Source organism: Oculina patagonica, chromosome 1 (assembly GCF_052425735.1).
Source record: "Oculina patagonica isolate OP01 chromosome 1, crgOcupat, whole genome shotgun sequence".
In the NCBI taxonomy this organism is placed as follows: domain Eukaryota; kingdom Metazoa; phylum Cnidaria; class Anthozoa; order Scleractinia; family Oculinidae; genus Oculina; species Oculina patagonica.
Window position 1 is genome coordinate 38,601,077 of NC_135758.1, and position 25,023 is coordinate 38,626,099.

Here is a 25,023-nt window from a genome sequence, read left to right on the forward strand (position 1 = left end):
ATTTCCCGCCAAAATTTTTGGCGCAGGCGTTTCGCGGTAACTCGTTACCAGTCTGCTAAAACGCGAACGTTCCGATGTAAGGCAAAATACTCGAAATGAATGAGCGGAAAGTTGAAGAATTCACGTAAAATGCTGTCTTTTTGGCATGGGTTCACAGAGCCAGTCGGATTCTAGTCAACTTACATCCTTCATTGTATCCTTTATTTGACCATGGTTGGTATCGTAAAGGTTTTGTAAACGCGCAAAGTTGCCAATGATCTCGCGCAGACCTGGTCAGTGGAACTGGTGGAGTGATTTGTGTTCAACTTGCATTTGCAGATCTTCTTGCAAGTGATTTGAAAATGTATTTGAATGTAAGCTTAACCGGCAAAACAGGTCTGAATTTATCAAAAGTTAGTATTGTGAGCCAACAGGCTTAATAAGAAAACGCTTCGTTCTTTTAAACTTCAGCCGAAGTACAAACCAGTAGTGTCAGATCACCCTCATTAGTAAGACCTTAGCTTGTGAGCTTTTTGTTTAGATAGGCATTAAACATATTCTGTTAGAATATATGATCACGATTGTTACCTTCTTAATGATAAACCTTTTTGTAAATTAACTTAGCTTATTTTATACATAGTTAGTCCCCTCTACTAACTATGTTTCATATGCTATAAGTTTGTTGTGCACCAATATGTTGTGATCAACATGAAAATTCTCCCTACGATGTTATGCATTGTGAGGCAGCTCAGCAATCAACAGCAAGCTTTTCCCGGGCTTTTGAAGCTCGAATTATGGGCTAGTCTAAATTAGAGTGTAGCATTAAAATAAATTATGTCAGTGTTTAATTTTTGAGTCTAATGCTTGCGTGCGCTTTGCGCATGCGCATTAGACTCTTTGTTATATGAAAAAAGCTGTTAGCAATCCCAAGGGAATGGTTCGGGATCGATAATCGGTCGCTGTAATGTAGAAAACAATGATCAGCTGCAAGAACGGACCCGTACGGACCGCACGATTAGTTTCAATTAAAAACAGCCAATCAGCGACACGTGTTCCCACGCATAATTAAAAGTTCTTTCTCAACTCACGATTATTCAACACTTGAACAGGACGTAATAATTTTCCAGTTAAGACATTTGTAAGTTTTTGTGAAAATAAATTTCGTTTTCAGTTATATGGTTTCGTCTTGCTTAAAAAGAAGACGTCTTTGAGAAAAAATTTTGGGCGACTCGCGTTTATTTACACAATGCGACCAAATTTTTTTTTTTAAAAAATAGAAAACTTTACCCGTATTTTTATTTAGTCACGATTTGACCAATTTTCTTTACAGTGCAAACAAAACCTTCAAAAATAAAAGATTACATGGATTTAATCAAGTTACGCGACTAAATCAAAATCGTTTTTTGGCCGCTTTGCAGTATTACACTGTCCCGGCCTTTGCCATACACTGATCGATTCATGCTTTTACGACCTCAGAGATCAGTTCTTCTTACAGCTAGAAAAATCATAAAATGACATGATATGGAAGTAGATTCGCGAATTGTACATCATGATAAACAGTCTTCGCTCTGTTATGGTAGCTCGATAATAATTGCCTAGTTTCCAGCGTTCAAAAGGTCATCATTATATTGACGTAGCATTTACACCCGTTTTAGGAAAATCTGCACTAAGTGCTTACAGTACAATGGAGTAACAGTCACTATTTCAAGTGCTTTTATTGCAAAATCTGTTTCAAGAGTCATCATCAAAATGGTGAAAAATCTGAAAGAAAACGATGTGAAGTTCTTCAACCCTTGTTGTAATGAACATGCTTTTTGTAAATCGTCACGCAATCTTGTCCAAATGTTTAATCGTTTCTGCTTTTACGGACAATACGGAAGAAGTAACATCAACTCCTGTTCATACTTTAAATTTTGTGAAGCATATAACATTTATGACTGTTTCGTTTTCATCCATAATCATCCACGATGCCCCTAGCTTGCTATAAGCATTTTAAATTAAACTCCCGAACACAAACCTCTAACCAATTTTAACCGGCTTACGAAAACCGCGCAATCTGTATCACTATGCCATACGGCATTAGACTCGTGTCACCCTTGGTGACCTATTTTTCCTTAATGTGTTAATTGTTCAGAAATCTTTTAGCGAGACTCCAGACAAAAATGAAAAGCTAGGTAATGCTAGTGTGTGGCCTCTCATGGTGACATGCACGAATAACTCTTTCACTTACCTTTCAGTGGTCATACAGCATTGATTCTAATCATACAGCATTGATTCTTGTCAGAATGAAGAAAAAAAATGAAGAAACAAAAAGTATGGCTGTAAAAATACATCACTAGAAGATTCATCTTCTTCTAAATTTGTCAGTGAAAGTAGCTCCCTAAGGCCATAGCATTACTTCAGAGAAATTACAAAGCAGGATACAAACAAAGAATTTAAATTAAGCTACAGAGAAAAAGTGTCAGGAGACCGAAAAGAAACTAGAAAGCCAGTTACGATTGACTACAAGTAGTGGAAGTAGAAACTAATAATGCTATCATGGTACGTCTTTAGGGTATTTAACAAGCCTAACAACACAAGTTCTCCCAAGTTTGTCCATAGTTGAAGTGGAGGCTAAACTTTTTTCAAGAATCCTACCAAAGGTACATAACTGAATTGTATAAACAGTATTTAAAGTAATAAAGTATTTAAACAAAATTGTAACACTAAGTTTTCCCATGGTAAACCAGCATTTACCCCCTGCTTGCTTTTATCGTTTTTTCCTACAAACAGGGAATCTAAAAAAACAGCATTATGGTCAATTACCTCACTCAAGAATAAGTAAATTAGTCTTCACCGGAGTACCAAAGAGCTGTTCTTATCTTTAGACCCTAAGTTGAGTCAATGTAACTGTTTCGGAGTTGCTCATATCACATTAATGTATTAACTGGTTCATTCTTCCACTAGGTGAATGATGCTGTTTCAGAAGCTATTTCAGATATTGGAGGGATTATAAATTCATTGCAGGGTGGGAATGGAGAGAAAGGTCATGACAGTAAGAGAACAATCCAGTCACTTCTACAGGTTTGTGCACACAGTGTGTTTTGTACTTGTTCCATACCATATTGTATTAAAATGTTATTACATTGATGAAGCCTTCCAAGGGGGGGGGGGGGAAGCTGTGTCGCAATGTCGCATGCTTCTGGGAACCAATGTAGCTTATAGCCAACAGCTGTAAATGTCGCTGTCGTTCTTCCCGCTATTGTGTTGCTGTCGCACTGTGTCGTTGTCGCATTTCAGTGCCATAATGATGTCGCTTGTCGCTGTTAAAATCTTCCTGTGTCGTCAGAATTCAGGGTCATGATGCTTGTCGTTTTACCCCTTGGAAGGCCTCATTGACACTGCACAGTAAATACTTTTTAGTACTTCAGTTTTTCATCTGACTGGTGACGGCAGTTATCACCTTGTACAGGGATGTGGCTAAGGGCTGGCTGTGGGCTAATTTCACCTGCTGGAACAGGACTTTAATCCGACTGAAATTTTGCATAAAAACAAAGACTTCTAAAGGTAAACTTTTAGAGCTGCTGACCAGAAAAGCCAGCTGGGGCGTGTTGATGAGCTGCCTTAGCTACATCCATGCCTTGTTGCTTCCAGGAACCTTCTTCAGATCTTGTAGGGATGGTAAATGGTCCTTCAAATACACATCTTGCAAAATGTTAGTTAAATTTTAATGGATCTCTCTGCATGAATGGACAGAAATTAAAGCAAGTCAGACTGGTTTGGAAAGAAATGAGTTGATGTACACTTTCCCTGTGTGTTGTACAATGTACTGTATCTGTGTGATGCATGATGCTTGCTTTATGTTGCAGGTGATCATGTCATTTATGGAGTGTCTAGAGAGATATTTGGGGCATATGATGCAACTGTCACTAACAGATGAACTTTGTATAAGTCATATGCATTCCTTGCCATCTGCTGTTATTCAGACTGTCAAAGCAGCTTTTAAGCACTGCAAGGTACATTTAAATTGAACATATAATGGCAGATTACCAATTGACAGAAGTTAATTTCTAGCTCTGGATACATGGCTGTGTGAGGCTGTTAAATTTCTATCTTGTAATGGTAGAGAAATTAAGAGAAAGTAACAATCACAGATTTGTTGTTGTGCTGGTGTTTAAAACTACGGCTTCTGAACCTTGAAACAGTGGCTAAAATGATTGTACGATACTAAATTGATTATTTAACAGGGTTCAAAATAGCAGCCGGCTGTCGGCGGTAGCCGGCACTCTGACGACACTTGCCGGCTACTTTCCACCAAAGAAATAAAATATTGTGCCTTGATCGGCCAACTTTAAATCAAAGTTGCGGTAATGTTGAAGTAAACATTTCATATCAGACAATAAAGCAGCTACAGGGCTAGAAAGGGCGACTCACTGGTCACTAATGCGACCAAAATTTCATCTTTGTCGACGAAAACGTCTGGTTTTACAGTTTAGTTGCCAATGTGGCGACTTCATTTCTGTGTTAAGATGAATAACGGGCTGCCCCACCTTCTCAGGTATTGTGTCCCTCCAGAAAATTAGGAAAGATTTCCGCAGAGCACCCTACATTAATTATGCATACAAATATTCCATATAATCCTTCACACACGAACGGCAGTCATGAACAGAACGAGAGTTACAAAATTGTATGCATAATTAATGTAGGGTACTCTGCGGAAATCTTGCCGAAAATTATATTGAAGATCTTATTTGCTCCTCAAACATTCAAAATAGGAAAAGAAGTCACATTGCTCCAATCCATTCTTTTGCTTTGCCGTAAAATATTCTATCACTTCGGAAAACTTGCAAATGGCCGACTGTGTTTGAAATCGCCCCAGAATGCATCTGGATACGTCATGTATGCAGATGGTTGTGTCCCTTGAAAATGCATAGCTCTCTAACCTAACAGCCGGGAAAAATGAGCCTTGACAAACAAAAGCCGGCAAATTCAGGCTAAAAACGAAATTTTATTTTGAACCCTGTATTTATCTTTTGCAGGACAGTGAACAGGTGTATGGTGATTTCTTCCATCACCTGTCTCAGGACCTGGCCATGTTGTTCAAGAAGACATACCAGTTACAGAAGGTACATGTATGCAAAATTTAAATCAGTTGTGTTGTAGGAGTATTAGTATAAGCACAGGTAACCAAAGCGTACTATGAGACTTTGTATGGATCTTTTGTAAGAGCTTGTATGGATTTGAAATAAAGTTGAGAAAAATATCTCTTACAACCACAATCTTACCTGATGCCCTTTTTTGTCTTTAGAGTGCTTTAGAAAGCCATACGCACAATTTTCGTTTCAATGGTCTGTTGTGTACTAAAAGAAAGACTTGCTAAAAGAAAGACTTGTCTTTCTTTTAGTACACAACAGACGGTTAAGACGAAAATCAGGCGTATGGCTTTCTAAAGCACTCTAAAGACAAAAAAGTGACACCAAGTAAGGTTTTAAATAAGTTTTAATAATTAAGCTTTTCAACGATAATATTATATTTTTCTCAAGTTTATTTCAAATCCATACAAGCTCTCATAGTACATCCATACAAACTCTCATAGTATGCTTTGGTTACCTGCAGCCCTCCAAGTTTATTTTTTTCCTAAGTGGCCATTTGGCCACCGACTGCTCAGGTTTGGTCGCCAGTGAAAAATTTTAGTCGCTAAATTAAGCTCACGCTTTCAATCATTCTTCTCAATTTTAGTCGCCAGGCTGAGGACTTTGGTTCCAATTTAGTCGCCAGCTCCAAAATTTTAGTGGTCATGGCGACTAAAAATTATGGTCTTGACTTGGAGGGTTGACCTGTGGTATAAGGTTAGGAGTATTAATGTGTTGTATACATGTGTTTTTACAAGGCATTGATGGAGTTACTTGACAAAGTCCAGTTAAGTTATGATACATCTGACCAGGATGTCAAGGACATCACAGATGGTGAGTGGTAACGTGTTCCTTTGCACAATGTTAAAGTTATGATGCCTAAAGAATGACAGGTGTGCTAGAAATATAACAGTCTCAGAACCAAATGCAATAATTGAATACAAATGCTGTATGATCAGGTACAAAGCATCAAACTATCAATGTCAGAAAAATTAAATCTTTTTAATAATCATCCTTTTATTATCTTTTATATTCACAAAATTAAAAAATATAAAACAATATATAATTATATATTGTGATATTATTTTTTGACATAATTATCTGACACTTTAAAGATGATTTCCAGTCCGTACTGCGCAATCTCGGCCTGCAATGTTTGTGAGTCTCACAAACAGAAGAATGTTTACTAGCAAAAAATAAAAAATTCGGGACAAAACTTACTTTTTTCTTCATTATTAACGCCAGATATCCTTGCAAAACAATAATAACGAGTAAAAGAAGCTCGACGGTATTTCAAACGGACGTTTTAGCTCATCGTGAATTCTTGAACAAAACGATCTGTAATGGCAAACTAAAAAACTTCATGTACGCTATCACCGAAGTGAAACGTTTCAACGAATTCAAAACAAAAATGAAAACAAACCCTGAGTCTGCGCAGTACGAACTGGAAATCATCTTTAAAGTTATTATTATTATTATTATTATTATTATTATTATTATTATTATTATTATTATTATTATTATTATTATTATTATTGATAAAATTAATGTGTTTTATTTTGCACCAATCCTTTCAACAGTTCATGCCTTAATTATGGCAAGTTTAAATCATTATTTTTTCCTATAGTTTGTCATCAGCTCCTAGAAGTGTGCATTCTTATTGGAGATTTGGACACAAGTATATTGGTAAATACATGGAAGATACTAAAGAAGTAAGTGAAATGAAAACTTTTATTAATTTTTCACTAATTTAAGTTATTAGTTTCGAACTGTTAGACTAGTGTGCTTAAAATACCACTGGAATACAGTGTAGCATTTATTATTCACTAAGTGTCACATTCTAAAAGTTCTTTTGAAAGGCATCACACTGATTCATGTTTTGGGGAATGTCAATAAGTGCAACTAACTGTCACTCTCCTGTTTAGTGTTAGCTGTAACTTAGCACCATACATTTTGGTTTGTTATAAATGACAACCTGCAACTGGAGAGCTCAACAAAGGTTTCACCTAAAACTCCTGCCATGTTTTCCAATATACATGACATACATGTACTGCGGTTTGTAAACTAAAATAAATTATTAAATAAAAGACTTAGACTTAAAATGTTATCACTTATTAGACTAGTGACCAAGCATAAAGATCATATCAAGAACCATTTGGAGGTAAGTCTGAAATATTTGTAGCAATAAATTTAGCAAGACTTTTCTATGAACAAAAGCAAGATCAAGTAATATTATTAAATAAGTTATTAATAATATATTACGAAATCTTCTTCATGTGGTATCAACATGTGTCTCTGCATTATAATAAAAAGCTTCCTGGAATACGCCACTGCCATGGCTATTAAAAAAAAGAATTTAAATTGTGGTCACCCTGTTCTGGGATGAGGAGTTGGGCAATTGAAAACTAAAATAAAAGTAAAGTGTCAACTCCATGTGTTATGGTGCTATCCAAACCCCTGAATTTAACTTGTCCTCAAGGTTTTTTCATTTCCATTTGTGCTAAATATATTATTTTGTTGTTAATAATTAAATGCTTTTGTGTGTGTGTGTTCTACAGGTAGAGAGGTTGATTTGCCATCTATGTACACCAATTGAGTCCAAGCTAATGCGATGTTTTCAACTTGCCCCATACAAAGAGGAAGAAAGCTGTGATGGAAAGGTTGGCAGTATAATTTATTAAAAAAACAACAACATTACCACAATTTACCAGGCATCATAAGCTCGGAATGCATGCGGAGAGCTGTGCAGTAACAACCCTTTGCACGCATTGCCGGCCTTTGATTCTATGTCTTCTAGCACTCCTTAATATTTAAAAAGTAAAAAGTTATTAGTGAAGAAATTATTCAACATGACACGAGCGTGGGACAAAGAAAAAAATCTGAATCCCCGACGGGAATCGAACCCATGACCTCCCAGATACCGGTTGGGAAGGTTAGCAGTATATCTGGGAAGTCATGGGTTCGATTCCCGTCGGGGACTCAGATTTTTTTCTTTGTCCAACGCTCGTGTCATGTTGAATAATTTCTTCACTATTTATCACCGCGCTTGAAATTTACCATCTTTATTATTTACTAAAAAGTTATTATCAATATTAGTTTAAATTTTTTATTTATATTACACTACATTAGAGATAATATATTTTATTCCTGATGTCTCCATAGTAATAAAGTTTAAACTTCTAATTGTCCTGTCATTGGTGATCATCATTGTTAGGTTTCTGGTTCCACTGGTGATAAAGTAGCCCTTGGGAAGATCCTCAAAGTTATGCGCTTTCTGGTCGGTCACCTTGCTCATCTTGTCAAGGTGTGAAACATGGTTTAATTATTAACTTGCAAAATGTACAAATTATTTTTTGTTTTTAAAGTTGTGTACTGGCACAACCTGAGCCTCTTGCCTATGTTATGTTTCTCCTCCATTTAGGAATTTGATGGTTATTATGATAAGTGCTTGGAAACTATATTTCATTTTCTACTGATGATACAAAGGTAATCTCCTGCTTTTGATAACTGTTAGACTATTTTACAATGCCAGATTGACTTAAAGCCTTTTATTGCACCATTATAATATGTTGTGTTATATGATTGACTAAGTCAGGGCTCGAGACTAACGGTAGCCAAATCGCCAAAGGCTACTAAAATTTAGGTTTTCGCTATCAGGTTTAGCATTCCTACCAGCCATTTGGCTAGTGAAAAACTCTTAAAAGTCAACTGTTCTTGATAGAAATCAATATACCTGACTAGTAAAAATTACTTTTGGCTAGTAAAATCTGACATGTCACTAGCCAGTAAACCAGTGAGTTAAAAAGTTATTCTCAAACCCTGTTAGTATTTTCCCGATTATTGTTTTTACTAATCATATGACTGTATTGATTTTTATACCATCATTTTTCTTTAAAGCCATTTGCCTCCAAGCCTGAGTGCTCCAAAAATTGCAGTTTCTGCAGTTCAAGGTGTCAAGTCTGCCTTGTTGGTTGTGGTGAGTTAAATCCATATCAACAAATGTTTTTTCCATATCTTAGATAGCATTTGATAAGGTTGGAATAAGGAAACATTATTAGAAAAGGAATACTTTAAAGTTGCAAGCTCAAATGCTAACAGACGACCGAAAGTCGTCCAACAAACAGCTAACAGACGGCCGACAGATGGTCGACAAACGGCCGACTGTCGGCTGACAGACAACCGACAGACGACCGACAGACGACCGACAGTCGGTTATGGGAAGCTGTTCTTCATAATTACCCAAAATTGTAGGCCACAAATTGATGCCTGCAGAGGGTATAGGGCGTTGGCCTTTACATGTATTGCATGCCTATGGTGCTATACAACTCCTTTGATTTGCAATAGTTCCTCATGGTGGCTATGGGAGTTTAAATTTCATATTTACTCAGCTCTCACAAGGTAAAAAAAAAATGTCCCATCCAGTTGACCAAAAGAGATTTTCCTGCCAGGAAAGTGACTTTTCACACTCACCTGCCTGAGTCATCTGCTTAAGACTTCAAAAACTGTAAACAAAGGCAAACATATAACTACCCTGGGCAAGAAAAACCTAACATTTGCTTGTCTGAAGGGCAAGCTGGAATAAGTGTGGGTTTTTCTTTTATCCCTGCTCTGTAAGAGAGTAAGGACATCAACTTTTTATTTTGTTATTTTGTTAAATGCCACAGTGATATTGCTTACTGTAGTGTAGATGTTGCATGCTCTAAATTTTCTCTTTGTAATTTTACATAAGGTTGAACCGCTGCTGTCTGTTCTTGTGAAAAACAAGAATTTTGCCAGTTTAATAACAAGGGAGGCATTGGGTAAGTTTAGTTTATTATATATAAATCATATATTAAATACAATTTGATTTTGTTTTTTTATGTGTGTGAAATGTATTTTTTAGTTTGTTAACTTTTTAGTTAATTTTTATTTTTTCAGTTAGGTTTTCTGTTTATAATAATTCTTCTGCCCTCCAGTTTTTATGCAGACAAATCTTAAACTTCAGAAAGCATTAATAAATCATTTTAACCCTGGCTTGTAAAACACTAGACAATTGTTTTTGAATTGATCTCTGTTTAATATGTTTTTCAAGTACAATTACTTCTCTATCATATTTAATGTTGAGTTAACGCTGATTTTCATTTCAGAAGTGGATGAGAAGCATCATTTTGCACAGTGCTGTTTGTTAGTTTCAATTCTTAGCATTTTACCAGAAACACCAGGTATGGCCATACTAACCATGAAGCTTTATTTTTTATGTGGTAATAAGTAGAGAATAATATACTGGCAATTTGCTGTCAAAACTCTACCTTATTATAGAAAAATTAACGCTTGTGTAAATTAAGGTCTTGGAAATTAACGCGACTTAAATTAACGCGAGTTGAAGAAAAAAATTACTTCCCAATAAAGGAAATTAACGCGAAAGAGGGGGTTACATTTCAAAATGAAGGAAAATAACGCGACGAACACAAAGAATAAAACTTGTTAAGACAGCAGGAGCAAGTTTATTTCAACACTAGCCGTAGAATCCTAAACCTAGGGGTTAAGCGAAGGAATCAAATTGCCTCGAGCATTCTTCACAGTTTCAGTGATACCGGCAGATTTCTACGCTGGAAGAATAATGTCTTTTCCTTGGGGTCAAGAACGTCTTGGCTGTATCGAGAAATTGGGGCCAAAATAATGGAAAATAAGGTCATGGAAATTAACGCTCCACATAATTAACGGCGTGGAAATTAACGTTAACAAAAATTAACATGACTTAAATTAACGCGAATTTTTGTAATTTGCGTTAATTTCATGAAGCGTTAATTTCCTATAATACCACCCCCCTCTCCCTTTCCATTTTAGTACCCTCTAATAAGACTTCCCTCTTTTTTGTAGAGGATGTGTTTACATATTGGGCCATGCCTACTAATTATCCAGAGGTAAAGTATCACTATACTTGGCTATAAGAAAAAAAATAGACTAAGACGTAGGCTTTGATGCAGCATTCATTTAAATTTATGACAAACAAAACAACCTTTTTTGCCTTTACTTTAGGAGGAACACCGCCATTCAATCATGGAGGCTGTATTTAAGTCTTTTAGACTTTGTAAGTCTTAGAATTCTATATGACAACACCATTCTATATGATAAAGTTGATATCATCTATCAGATTACTGAACAGTGCTTTATGCAATTTGAAGTTAAAAAATTCATTGAACATTTGTATACATATGTAACTGATTCTGCTGGTTAAGGATGGTTTTTTGAGCAATTAATAAACTTTCATGACTTTTGTGGCATAGCTGTGTTGGTCTGTGAAGTTGTGGTCTCATTCATATTCTAGCCTTTGGTAAGCTGAATGCAGTGCAGGAATTGAGGACAGTCTCTGACAGAGGTTTTCTTGCAAGTATTGTTTGTTGTTTTTGGTGGGTCTGTTATGTTCACTTTTTATACCTGTAGGTGTTGTGGAAATTTGTCTGCCAGTATTTGTTGATGGTGTCATGAGCAAAGGAAAACCTTTAAGGTATGATACTGTATACAGTCCTAATGAAAATTTATTTAATGTTTAGGAACACCTCCACCCCACCCCCTACTGATATGAGTGTCAGTGGTCATATGCAGTCTCTCTCGTTTTGCCCACCCCCTTTCCCTAGGGGGCTTTTTTTCCTTGTGTTTGTCCTCACTTAATTAGTTTGTTTTGCTCCAACTTTTCCCGTTTTTTCTTTGTGTTGACCAATTTATTGATGAGTGTTCAAAGAAAAATAACCATTCAGCATTCAATTTTTGACTGTGTGTATCCCAATGTTTTTTTGCCATTAAAGGCATCTTACAAATAAAATAAGCAGAATGTGTTTTGTGCAGTAGAACGAAGATTTAAAATGCACCATGAGATAATTCTCTTTGTTGGCAGGGAAGTGACTTTCTATGAGCATGTTTGTACCAGAATGTGCTCAGTTGTAGCCTCTACACCAGCAACATGTTTTGCTGCTGTGGTGAGTACCGTTAAGGAATAAATACCATGATCTATAACGTTTTGTAGATGTGAAGGGTAGGGTGGTGGCAAGATTTGGATTTTGTGTGTGTCAAGGGATGGACATGAAGTTTGCAGCTCATGTGGAAGTGATAAGGCAATTACCCGTATGAACTCCCAGTTGGTAATCAACTTTTAAGTGTTTCATTTGCCTACTTTCGCAGCACATTAAAATTTTGTTAAAATTTGTGCTTCCCTCAGGAAAGATGCCTTCTGGAACATGTCCTTATGGATGATGTGCTGTGTGCACTGCTTGCTAGTGACGTTTGGTGCTTTATGGCCAGGTAAACTATAGACATGTGTTAAATACTTTACTGTACACTATGATTAGGTATAAATGTTAATTGATTAAAGGGTCGTGACTACATGCAACTGAATGCAACGGTCAGGCTTTTAGGTGTTAGACTGGCTCTGAATCAAATGTTCTAACACCATCAGGCCATAACACCTCCCTCTACTTTGAGCTGTTAGTCAAGTCACTAGAATGGATATCTGTACATGTATATGCGACATTCACTTTAATAGGTAATTTAACATTACTGATTTATCTCTTCTGTGCATCTGTGTTAATCACCAGGTGGGGCTCGGCTGAACTGTGTGCTGGACACGTGTTGGTTCTTACTCAACTGGTAAGGTTAAAATGTCCGGAGTTATATCACATCAAGAGCTAAAATTGAAAGGATAATGTGCAGCTAAGGACGTAGAAGAACCACTGAGAACATAACATGTTTTGGCTCACATGGTTCTCTATGCACCTTGGTTCAGTCTAACATTTTGCAACACTAACGCGAAGTTTTATTTTCCAGTTATTAAAGTTACCAGCAGAAGAAGCTGCTTACTTCCATCTGTCAATGCTTATTCAACGTCTGGCTCGTCTCATGGCTGTGGAACATCAGGTACGTATATAAAGCGTTTATAGGTCACATAATGCCTCATCTAAGCCTTGCTAGTTTTTACGTGACGTTACGTACTTCCTCAATTTCAGGGTACTAGCTTGCAAACCTATTCTTGTGAATAAAAGACAGATAAATGCAATAGAGATAGGTTTCACTCACTTAATTTTCGCGGTTGGTCTATGACTAGAATTTCCTCGCTCTCCTTTTCATTTCTTTATCGGACTAACAGGAATAGCACTTTTGCTTCTTTAGTTTTGAGACTTTTGATTTCAACACATTTTCTTCATGCTTTGATATTATGTGGACAAACATTTTTTCTCAGGAAACTCTTGTCAACTCTTTCCCGCCGTCAAAGGAGGAAAACATCCCTGCATGGTGTGTGTTTCCTTTACAAGACATGCCCGAGAACGTAAAGAAAAAGGTTATGTGGTTTTTCATTAAAAACTTATAAATGTGAAACAGAGAGATATCACAAAAAGAACGTGTTCACGTGGGGTTGGGTGAGAAAAGGTAAAGCATCATGCTTGATGTCAAACTAAAAGCCTCGGACGACTTCAAGACAATCTCCAGGTTTATATAGCAAAGGCTAGTTAATTGAGACGGGTAGTAGTAGGTCTAGTAGCGTGAATACATGTACAATAATTATAAAGTGCATACCCTTGGACATCCTTGACTTAAAAAACATTAAGAAATGTTTATGACTTTTAGGCGTGCCGTTCCCTTGTTCCTTTGTGCGTTAACGTTTGCCACTCACGAACTACGACGAGTCAGCCGCTTAAAGACGATAACCTCCTGGTATGTAACACTGTAACTTAAAATCAACTGAGTGTAAATTCAGAAGTGTAAATGGTTTTTGGGCTCCGTTTTTAAACTCGCCAGATATGGTCTTGAGAATGAGGCGGGAAGGGTTTTTTTTTTTTTTTTTTTTTTTTTTTTTTTGGGGGGGGGGGGGGAGGGGGGATGCAGTGCTTGTATTTCGCTTTCTAAGCAGACTTGCACCCAAAGCGGTTCTAGCTTCGCTCTGCAAAATTTGGAGTAATTTGAGAATGGGATGTTTGTAGTCAGATACATGTAATCTTGTCGTATTATTCCATCCATCTATAGCAGGGTTGCAGCTTTTAAATGTCCACTTTTGGAAAAGTTCACTAAGTGGATGTGTTACATGTAATTGCAAATTATTGAAATTAAAAGCTCTTACTGAAAGTTACCAATGTTAAGCAGGCTGATTATTAGCTCTAGAGGAGTGCTACTCCGATCGAAAGTGGTAAACTGATTCAATAATAATTAGGCATGTAACCCTCTGCATGCCGGCCACACCCATCCAAGTTCCCATGTCTTTTACTATTTTCATCCACATTGGTCTGACATATCAATTGATTTCATATCCTTGTGATTATAATCCTTCCGTTTTGACTGTACTCTGTAGTTTGGATCGATTCATAACCGTAAACATACCTGAATGTGTTACTCTACAAAACAGAAATTTTACTAGCTGGTTATTACTACTAACGCATCTATCGTATTTTTGCTTCTTGAAGGCCCGCTGCTTGTGCTGTCTTCAGCGAGTTTACAGCCTGCCTCAGGCGGTAGGATATGTCCCTCCTGTTCATCACGCGGCCGCGATCGGTCTCATTAATAATTTGTGGTCTCTCTGCAGTCAAGGAAAAGAGCATGTAAAAGTAAGTGTACTCTTACAAAAAAACAACAACAACGATTTACCAAAAGTCTTTAGCACGTGAAGCTAAGAGATATCGTTAGCGCCGGCTTGTAATACATCACTACTTTCGTACTCAATCACTCCACTGAATAAAGTACAAACAAATTTATCTTAAAGGGAGCTGAAAATCATGTAGAAGTTTTCAATTATGATCATAATATACGTGTCATTCTTACAATGTTGGAAATTGGCATAATGCACTCTTCTCTCAGTTCGCAGGGGCGTTGTTAAACAGGATTTAAGGAGAGGCAAAATTTGTCGAAACTAAATGTCTATATATATAATAAAGGAACAAGATCGAAGAAATACCTGTGTCAACGTTGCTGAAAGAAGCCTTGCTGATAGTTTTCTGTTTTCTGTATTTTTTCCTTTTTTCAGAGACTTAGTGTCAAGACCTGGTGTGAGTTACTGGATTTATCATCCACTCTGCTTCATCAGATCCAACCAGACGACTACGCAAACGTACGGACCAGTATTCGATTGATTAATGACAGTAAATTTGATGCTGGACTCTTCTTTAATCTGCTTAAAAGACAATTTTATTTCGTTGGCAATATGTTATTATTATAGCAGGGGTTATTGTTATGTGCTAGTAAGCTTGCAAACAGAACATACTTGGTGAAGAATTCAACTGAAAACGGCATTTACATTTATATGCTTCTCATTTTTACACAGATATTAAGTGCTCTACGAAGTCTTCTTGACAAATGGCCCAGTCTGGATCTTCGCGAAGCGGCCGCGCAGTTTCTTGGGAAATGCGGTAGTAAGGAAATCCCAGAACACCTTGAGGTGAGAGAATAAAGCAGTTTCTGACTAATAGGGAATAGTTTTATATCGTTCTAAACATAGTTGATATATTATTTGTTATTGTTAGTCTGCAGTGCTTGGCGACATCACGGCCATGTTCACCTCTCTGGTCAGTGACAAACACTGGTTGGTTCATCAACGAGCATTTCAGAGCGTCAAGGCTTTCGCTGAGGTACTTAAATTAATTACAATGTTTGAAATGACTGTTTTAATTATGAACTGCTCAGGCTACGCCTTTTGTATCAACATTACTCAATCCAGCATCCATGCACGGTAAATGTTTTCCGTTTTAAACGTGTAATTCCTTTATTCACTCCTTGAGATTTAGCAGAGGCTTCATAGAGCGCAAAAGCTTTTGCTCGACGTCAGCGGTTTTTGAAATGACAGATCTTATGAGCCATTTTAATTAATTTTCCAAATCCTGGTGGAGCATCCAAAGGGTTTCCATTTGCTATTGACCAAACAGAAAAGGTTCTTACGTCAATTTGTTGCCAGCGGAGTACGTTAAGTTGCTTAGCAACGGGTTCAGTGAATTGTTATTCGCTTCCTTTACTTGATTCTCATGTGTTTGTATTCAGGTTACTCAATACACTCACGTGATGGGTGATTGTGTTCCCGAAGCCTTGCTTCCTAGTCTGTCGGACTTTTTAAATCAGGTTTGTTTGTTGTTTGTGTTGTACCATCAACGAAAACTAGTGTAGTTCCGTTATTTCCACTAACAATCCACCAGTGCGGGTTATTTGTCAATGAATTACCGTAGCCATGACTACTTAGCGCTTGTAAATAAATACAATAAGTTAAAAATCCATCATTTTGGTAACATGTTGAAAATGAACTGTTTTCCGCGAATAGCCAAAGTTACCATTATGGCATGGAAAAAAGAAGATATTTAAAGAGGGCTCATCCTCGGTGTAAGAACCTGTAAAACTCACCGGTGACGTAAAACAAAGAACGAACAAAGCAACAAAGAGCGTCAAAAACAATACAGAGCAGGAAAACAAAAGCTCCAAAACAAAGAAAAATATCACAGGTTCTTACACCGAGGTAAACCCTTAAAGAGATATCTTATGTTACGTTTTCCGTTGTTGTTTTTTATTGCCGAAAAGAACGGGCTATTTTCAGTACGAATTTGTATCAAGTCAGGGCTTATACGCGTGATTGTACGGTATACCGCGGCTTGTTTGGACACTAAATCTCATGGAGTTTACGTTTATTGTATTTCAGCTTCCCTTTAGACACACCAAATTCACAGGAAACATCACTGTATCCTTTTAAAATTCAAAGCGTCCAGAAAGCTGAATAACTCGTCTTTTGGGGTGAATGTAGTCTCTTTCTCTGTAGTTGGTTGAGTGGTCACGCAAAGGAAGCGTTGCGTGCATAGAAGACTAGCGTGACAGAGGGTTGATTTCTCAAACAACAAGAACATTGAGAAGCTTGAGAAGCTTAAAATCGGGCGCTTTGCCTTGAAAGGCAGGGTTCAGTACAGCAGAAACCACGAAGCAGTTACTTAAGTTAAGCACTCAGTCCGACTGTGTTTGTGTAAGTCACAGGGCTTGCATGAGCTGTATTAGTGTGCATAATATAATATCTAGAACGTTGTCGAGATTGCATTATTACTTAAAGACATGATGGTTTCAATTTATAAATGTATCTCACACAATACAAATAAACGATTGAAGTAGACGAATAGACAATGTAAAGTTTTAAGACTTAGCAAAGTGCAGTGTATTGGTAATACTGTAAGGTGCGGTTTCACCTGAAGGTCGTGTGCTTTTCGGTATTTTCCAGGCATTGCACTTTGATGGGACAGTACTACAACTGTTTACCGGGGAACTACTATTGTCAAGAAAATGATCACAACTTGTTGATGAATGATTGAACATTTGTTTCATACCATTACTGTAATAGCAATTGATGAAGGCTTTTAGTCCTGAACCAAAGTATAAGGACTGGGAAATACTGAAACCCATTATCAGCCACCTTAAACGGAAATATCTTGTTGGTGTTTCAAGGAATCCAAGGAAACTTCACTCATCCCATGTATCTATGTATTGCGGTATTTTGTAATTTTTTGAGTGATTTTTGGGGATGTTTGGCAGGTAATAGTTTTTTTAAAAGAATTAGTAAAATTTAGACAACTAAGAAATATTGAAAATTTAATGTGAATTTAACATTGGAATTTGAAGTTAGAAATTGGCAGACGGACACCAAACAGCCCCGTGACATCCTGGAGTGTTTTTGCATGGGGGTCAACTGTGTGATGATGTTTCCATTTTTTTCTTCAATCCCCACTGATAAAGAACTGTTGTTGGTGTTATGTTGGTGTTATCACATGTCAAGCCTTTAACAAGGTATGAAAGAACACAAGGATTTAAATTATTCTGGTGCTCAATTTTTGCGTAACTAAAATTAATGTTACTCAAATTCCTGATGGATTCTGTCTTAAACTGTTACGAGCTTAGTATTTCCAAATTATTGCATGTCAATGTAAGGCAAGACAAGACATGCCTTGGTTCTTATGTAATTCTCTTAAAAACACATAAGATATTGACTATAATTTTGTCTGTGCTATGGCAATTCACAGTGGGGTGGTCTTGATGTGTCTTTAACTTGTAGACTGGACTGGACTAGTAAAACGCGGACTAGTAAAACGCGGACTTGTAAAACGCCTCTAGACACTTCGAATTCCTTGGCCACAATCATCTTACGGCTCTCTTCAATACATAATGTCTCAAAAAAACAGTAACCTCAGAAAGAAGTCAGAAGCAAATAAGGTCGAAAGACCGAATTTGAACATATAACGGCAAATGTTCTAATGTCACGAACGTAGGAGTCGTGTAGGCCCGTCACCTTTATTTACCACATACTGCCCCCAAATTAAAACAGTACCCTCAGAAAGAAGTCAGAAGCAAATAAGGTCGAAAGACCGAATTTAAACATTTAACGGCAAATATTCTAATGTCACGAACGTAGGAGTCGTGTAGGCCCGTCACCTTTATTTACGATTGACTGTTGATTTCTGGACGGGCCCCGTTCTACCTCGTGCGAGCAATAAAAACGACTGCACTCAACAGACGTCAAGTAGTGGAAAGAAAGAAACATATGCACACAACTCATAGCATCAATCCCGTTGTTTTAGTAGGGGTTTGCAGAACGAACATGTGCTATACTGCAAAAACATCTCCACGCTAAAACAGACCATAGAGTGCTCAAAAAAGCTAGAAATATGCCGTCGAAGAAACACACAAGAGCTTCAAACACAAATTGTTTCGCTCGCTAAACCGTTTAGTTTTATTCGATTTACAAGCGCTTGTTTTACAAGTCCGCGCTCTACAAGTCCGTGCTTAACAAGCCCTCGTTTTACAAGTCCGCGTTTTACAAGTCCGCGTTTTACTAGTCCGCGTTTTACTAGTCCGCCTTTTACAAGTCCGCGTTTTACCTGAGTCCGCGTTTTACTAGTCCGCGTTTTACAAGTCCGCGTTTTACTAGTCCGCGTTATACTAGTCCGCGTTTTACAATTCCGCGTTTTACTAGTCCGCGTTTTACTAGTCCAGTCCAGTCCTCAAAATACAGTATGCCAAAACTCCCCGCCCTCTAAAGATAAGTCCTTGACGGTTCTTGTCGTTTTTCGGTGCCTATATATTCATCTTCGGCATCTTTCTCATCCACCTCTCGTTCTGTCCTGTGTCTGTCATCACACGAAAGAAAAGCTGATTCTCAAAAAATCTGCCACAAAAGGAAATTGACAAAAACAATATGAAAACCATATATCGAAAGTTTCTTATTCTAAAATTTTATCATACGTCTTAATTCAGAGCTACAAAGAAGTTCCTCCTTTTGAGTTATTGATACTGTTCTTACAGTACCTCTTTCCACTAGCGAAATTTTACAAAATTCCTTCGCGGCGAAAAGGTAGCGCGAATCCAGAACAGACTCCAATCGAGAGTGGGTTAATTCTAGATTACTATTAATTAACTATTACAACATTCATTTTTAAAATAGTTTCCCAAGCCGACTAAGCTAACTAAACGTCGAGTGTATCTGTCAGTAAACAAAACATGCCGTTGTGACGCCGGAAATCCAGCTCACGCATACTATACCCCGTGACTCACGCAAACCTCCGACTTACGTGCTACTACAGTCATTCCTTTCTAAACATTTTTTTTTTTGACCACCACCGTACCTTTCTACCCAAAAAACTCATGAAACCGCCCGGTTTTAACCTGTTTTAACCTTTCAAAAATTAGAGCGTTCGAAACTAAATAAGATCCGTAATCACAAACAACATACAGCCGTTTACCAGCACTCTTTAAAACTCCTGAAACCCTTCAAAATCAGGCAAAATAAATCTTTGAAATAACCTTTATCAAAGTTTCTAATTTTTTATTCAGTTCTATAAAATGCCTTTCATACACTACTGTCAAACAAAAATTTCAATTTCCTCAAAGTTTCAAGACAAAAGAATAACAAATATTTCGTGCACAATGTAATTTGATTAAGCCAATATTATCACGTCTAAAAATACTTCAAGCAATTCACAGTGAAAACCCGTTTTTTTTTTTCGTATCAACGAAAACCACTTTCGAATAATCAATACATGAAAATAACAATAAGATCAAAAGGAAGAAAGGAACCTTTCTAATTATTTGAAGACTTTCAAAGCCGTGATATTATGCATCCAATCCGCGATAAAATTTAATTACAACAAAATCCAAGTTCTCATTTTGAATTCCATTTTTTTCAGTTGATACCTTTATCCAACTTGTGAAAAATTCCATTCAAGTTCCTATTAATACTGTACATTCCCAATGTTTTGCTCAGGTCTTCAGAAGCGTCTTACTAACCAAATCTAAAATAATTCCAAAACATGCTGTACAAACATTCTACTCTTTGTGACAAACGACTTGACGACCAATTGTTCAGAAATGAAAATCGACACAGTTCTTGCTAAATAAAAAAAAAAGTTTTACGGCGGAGTCAGGCTCAAAAAATATACCGCAAGATCACACCCCCATTCATAGTCAGAAACCAGCAAACCATCTAGTTTGCTAAAAAAAAAAAACACTGCGTGACATCAATGACGTTACCTTTTTCATTTTCAAAAATAACTTTAACTTGTCAAAGTAAGTGCAATTTCACAATGGTGAATATCAGTACAGTATGGGGCCCAGTTCTCGGCCACTTTGTGTTTAACGCGTTTTTTCACACTCCAGTTGAATCAAAAGAAAAAGGTATTTCCTTCAAACGATAGACTGATTCATGTGCTTTAAGTATCTTGAGTTTGATCGTTCAATTCGATATAGAAAGCTCACACGTCGAGTTTACGCGGAGGTAGGTGAATTTGCATTCCCAAAAAAGTTGTTTGTTTACGGCTCCAAATTCATGGATGTAGTTAAATTCGTATTTTATCCAAAAGCCCCCACCATACGAGCTAATTTTTGGCATGTGAAACGTAGAATAATTCAGCTTTCTGCTTTAGTTAACTTTTCGTTGAACCGTTGTATTTTTTGGTCTTAATTTACTTCGAAATTTTTTCTTGCGACGTTTGCGTATTTGCCAGTTCTCGGCCACCCTGCTCGCTATCACAGCTTAGCGCTTGGTTTTTAATATAATTTCATCTGCTGCTGCCAGAATGAAAGAAATAAATGTTTTAAAAATAAAGTTCAATCTTATCTCTAAGTTTTGAGCTGACTCTTGTCTTGTCTATTATTTCTACAACACCTAAATCTTTCAAGACCTTTTCACTGCAAAATAAACCATCTAAATGCACGGGTCACACAATGCGGTTTTGCCAGAACCTGCACATAGGCAACTAGGCGCGTTAAAATCCTTCTTTTCTAAAGTAAAACAAAGCATCATAAAAATAATTTGGGATCGATATAGTATAAATAGGTTTACAGAGTGATTTTATGACTGTGAAAATTAATTGAGCATTTTTTACAGATAATTACGGACAAGCTTTTTAGTGGCCGAGAACTGAGCCAAGGTTGCCGAGAACTGGGCCCACAAATGGAGCTTTTATTTTTATTATTGCTCGGGCAAATTAATTTTTGACCGGTCGATAGCTTTACACCAAAAAGCTGAATAATGTAGCTAGCTCTGGGAGAAATTTCAAGTTCCTGCAGTTCTTCTGAGGTAAGAAATACAAGTTTACGTCAAAAGTGGCCGAGAACTGGGCCAAGGTGGCCGAGAACTGGGCCCACAAATGGAGCTTTTATTTTTATTATTGCTCGGGCAAATTAATTTTTGACCGGTCGATAGCTTTACAACAAAAAGCTGAATAATGTAGCTAGCTCTGGGAGAAATTTCAAGTTCCTGCGGTTCTTCTGAGGTAAGAAATACAAGTTTACGTCAAAAGTGGCCGAGAACTGGGCCAAGGTGGCCGAGAACTGGGCCCACAAATGGAGCTTTTATTTTTATTATTGCTCGGGCAAATTAATTTTTGACCGGTCGATAGCTTTACACCAAAAAGCTGAATAATGTAGCTAGCTCTGGGAGAAATTTTAAGTTCCTGCGATTCTTCTGAGGTAAGAAATACAAGTTTACGTCAAAAGTGGCCGAGAACTGGGCCCCATACTGTACTTTGCCCCGTAAGCTTTTTTCTCTGTCCTTCCGCCGAAGCAAAAAAACACAACCTGATTACACATTAACCCAAAAGTCGACCAAGTGTGCCTGCAACGATTTCCTGTCAAAACTAAAATGAAAACCATTGCGGTATGCGTCACCCGTAGCGGTTTTGTAGCAACCCCGAGCTATCCCCGTCTTTTTGGCCGCGCCAGGAGACTACGCTCTAGGACGACCAAAGGGTAAACCTTAAATCGGCCACGCCCGATTAATCAGGCCTGTCGTAACCAAAACAAAACTCGAATTCATCTGTTACAAAAATGTCTTCCCTTTAATGATTTTTCTTAACAGTGGTAATTAGGAATTGGATAAAGAGTTTTTAAAACATCAGTTGGAGGCAGAGGCAGCGAGGAAAAACCAGCGCCCAGATCCCAGCGAGCTAGAAGAGAAAGAGATTCCAATTATGGACACGAACGGTCGGTCACGTGACGCAAGTACAGATCAAAGTAAAGAGGTAGGGACATTTGTCAAAAACATTTTCAGGCAAGCTGCTTCTTGTAATCATATTAGTTTTGTTTGTTTTCCGCTGTAATTTGCTGGTTTGCCGTAACGTTTTCGGAGACGCGCTTGCGCGTAACGTTTTGCGTCGCACTTGAGACTCAACCGTTGCCTTTGCTCTGTGGCAATTGAGGACAAAGAGCACCCATTACTTTGCGTAGCATAGACAGGCAGGTAGTTATGTTATTGTCACGGTAAGGAATTCTACCGCAGGGACACCAAGCGCTGCTCTTTGTTTGGTGTCGTCACAGTCCTAGCAAACACGTTGATGGCACTTTGTCTGTTGCAGCCTGAACCAAAGCGCTTAAAACGGCATCCGGATTCATCCTGTGATGACAAGGTAACATTAAAAAAAATGATTTGAATGTATCTTTTTCCCGCCTATGAGAAACGAATTGAATTGTTAATGAAGCTATCCAATGTCTTATATAAACATAGTGAAATACGGATTTTTCGGGATTTTTTGTTTTTTTTTTTTTTTTTTTTTTTTTATTTTTCCCTGCTCGATAACTCGAACCAAAAAGTCGTTTCCCTTGGATTTGCTTTACTCAGTCGAACACTCTGCAATTTTACCCAGATTCCTCAAACCGAGTTTCGTTTTCCTTGAAGGTTCGAGAAATTGGGTTCTACTGTACCTCCACTGTTCCTTAAAACACGCTTTGAAATCACAGCATAATCACCGAGTCAAAACAAGTTCTTTATTAAATCAAAGCGCAACCTTTAAGGATATGCTTGTCAATTCTAAAAATGTTCTTTTTTAAGAGCTTTATTAATCACAACTGTACCATGGTATGTTTCCGCCATATTAACTATGGCTTCCGCTGGATAAACTCTTTCTCGCCTAAGAGTGCCAACTGCAAATTAGACAAATATAATGAAACTTTCACCCCACCGGAAAGTGCTGTCCAACCACCTTCACTAGAATAATCACACTAAAAAGTTTCACCTCTAGTTAGAATTTCATTACACGAAGGCTTAAGTTTTCGTACTAATTAGGTTTGTCGATGTTCCCTTTCAGGGAGAAGAGCTTTACAGTGAAGCAATAAGAACGATGAAGAATCCTCTTTCAACAATCCTTGACCTCAGAAGACAGTATGTACCTTCAGCAAAAATCGTGAAACAAGTGGAAGAAATACAAACATTACTACAAGATTTCCTTAACAAAAGCACTGTGTGATACATCAGCGCCCAGAATGGTAGTAAATTGATAAAGCGAACCTAACTTGTACAAATACCAAGAATCAAATATTTTGTTGTACTAAAGACATTCGCTGCTTATTTTCCTTGGACCTGTACATAATACTTGACCCGGTCAACTGGTTGAACATTTGTAGTACACAGCAAGTGCATTCGTAACCAGTTGAAATACTGAATTGAAAATTTTAACATGTACTATAGCGAAAAAAAGTTATTCTTTTTAAGTTTGTGTTGTCAATAAAAATTGTGCTCTATATCTCTTCGTCGCTCGCACGCCGCGCAAAAGGGCGTCAGATGTATCTGCTGTAAGGGACTTCGTCTTGAATCAGTACAGTTGATTAGCATTCCAGACAGGCGAACGTATACAGAGGGAAGTGTGAACAGATAATTTATTTTTGCACGGAATTTCTTCAATTTCAGTGTGTGAAAGCCATGCGTACACCAGTGCAAATAATTTGGCACTGTGACGAATCCCCACAAGAAAAAAGAAAAATAATCAAGTAGCAATAAACACCTAAATTAATTCAAGAAGGTAGCTAATTAAATTGACAAAGGTTATCTCAGGAAAACTTTATTCTTTCAAGGTGAATAACAAAAAATGTTTGAAACTACGTAAGAGAATTTTGGTTTTCAATTAGCCAACGGTACATAATTTGTGAGGAGTCTTTCTATTTAAAAGAGGCTGTTTGTACTCGTACTTTTCAGACTTCGCGCTCATTGCTGTACTTCGACCCCAGGTAGTGGACGGTGCCATGCGCTCGCTGTTTTCCCGCTCTTTACCAACGAAATTAAAAGGCCCTAGGGAAAAGGCCCCGGCAGTTCATTCTCCTTACTTTAGCTGAATTTAGCAACCGGAATATCCTGGCTGCAGACTTTGGCCAGCCGGTATTACCTGCCAACAGAGTAGTTGGGAGAAATCATTTGTTCCCAGGATGCTCTTTTTTTTCTTAGGACCCTGGAAATGAGGATGAGATCAAAAGTTAATTATGTGACGTAATTTCTCTGACGTGAATCGCGTGATAAATGGAACTCTTGTCGACTTCCTGCTTCCTCGGCTTTTTTAAAGTTTAATTATTTCACGAAACTTTTCCTCCTTTGGAGTCCCCCGCAGTGAAAATGACACTGTTATTACTACACTGCTCAAGATAGTGCCTGTTTTGAATTTAAATGTTACCTTGTGTTAGACCCTGAACCTTGGGT

At 37.5% G+C, this 25,023-nt stretch overlaps 1 protein-coding gene across 1 annotated transcript; it reads left to right on the top strand.

Annotated features, from left to right (window-relative positions):
• Positions 1-72: 72 nt before the first annotated feature.
• Positions 73-23,976, top strand: LOC144629646 (FIGNL1-interacting regulator of recombination and mitosis-like). The gene is made up of 33 exons (XM_078487879.1): positions 73-193; positions 2,114-2,153; positions 2,533-2,621; positions 2,926-3,042; positions 3,828-3,974; positions 4,998-5,084; positions 5,849-5,924; positions 6,718-6,802; positions 7,209-7,251; positions 7,649-7,750; positions 8,305-8,394; positions 8,512-8,576; positions 8,988-9,066; positions 9,820-9,889; positions 10,217-10,291; positions 10,950-10,993; positions 11,109-11,160; positions 11,514-11,577; positions 11,965-12,046; positions 12,286-12,368; positions 12,662-12,713; positions 12,891-12,980; positions 13,303-13,401; positions 13,689-13,775; positions 14,519-14,659; positions 15,076-15,159; positions 15,373-15,486; positions 15,572-15,676; positions 16,083-16,160; positions 16,729-16,767; positions 22,430-22,582; positions 22,916-22,966; positions 23,645-23,976. Exons 1-33 carry the CDS (start codon positions 146-148, stop codon positions 23,801-23,803), a joined length of 2,790 nt encoding a protein of 929 aa, XP_078344005.1. The 5' UTR covers positions 73-145; the 3' UTR covers positions 23,804-23,976.
• Positions 23,977-25,023: the final 1,047 nt, after the last annotated feature.

Excerpts from the sequence above, each read along its gene's own strand:
- LOC144629646 (XM_078487879.1), top strand. The coding sequence starts at position 146 with ATGGGTTCACAGAGCCAGTCGGATTCTAGTCAACTTACATCCTTCATT. Across the intron at positions 7,252-7,648 it reads ATATCAAGAACCATTTGGAG|GTAGAGAGGTTGATTTGCCA; the intron begins GTAAGTCTGAAA and ends TGTGTTCTACAG. Across the intron at positions 15,487-15,571 it reads AAATCCCAGAACACCTTGAG|TCTGCAGTGCTTGGCGACAT; the intron begins GTGAGAGAATAA and ends TGTTATTGTTAG.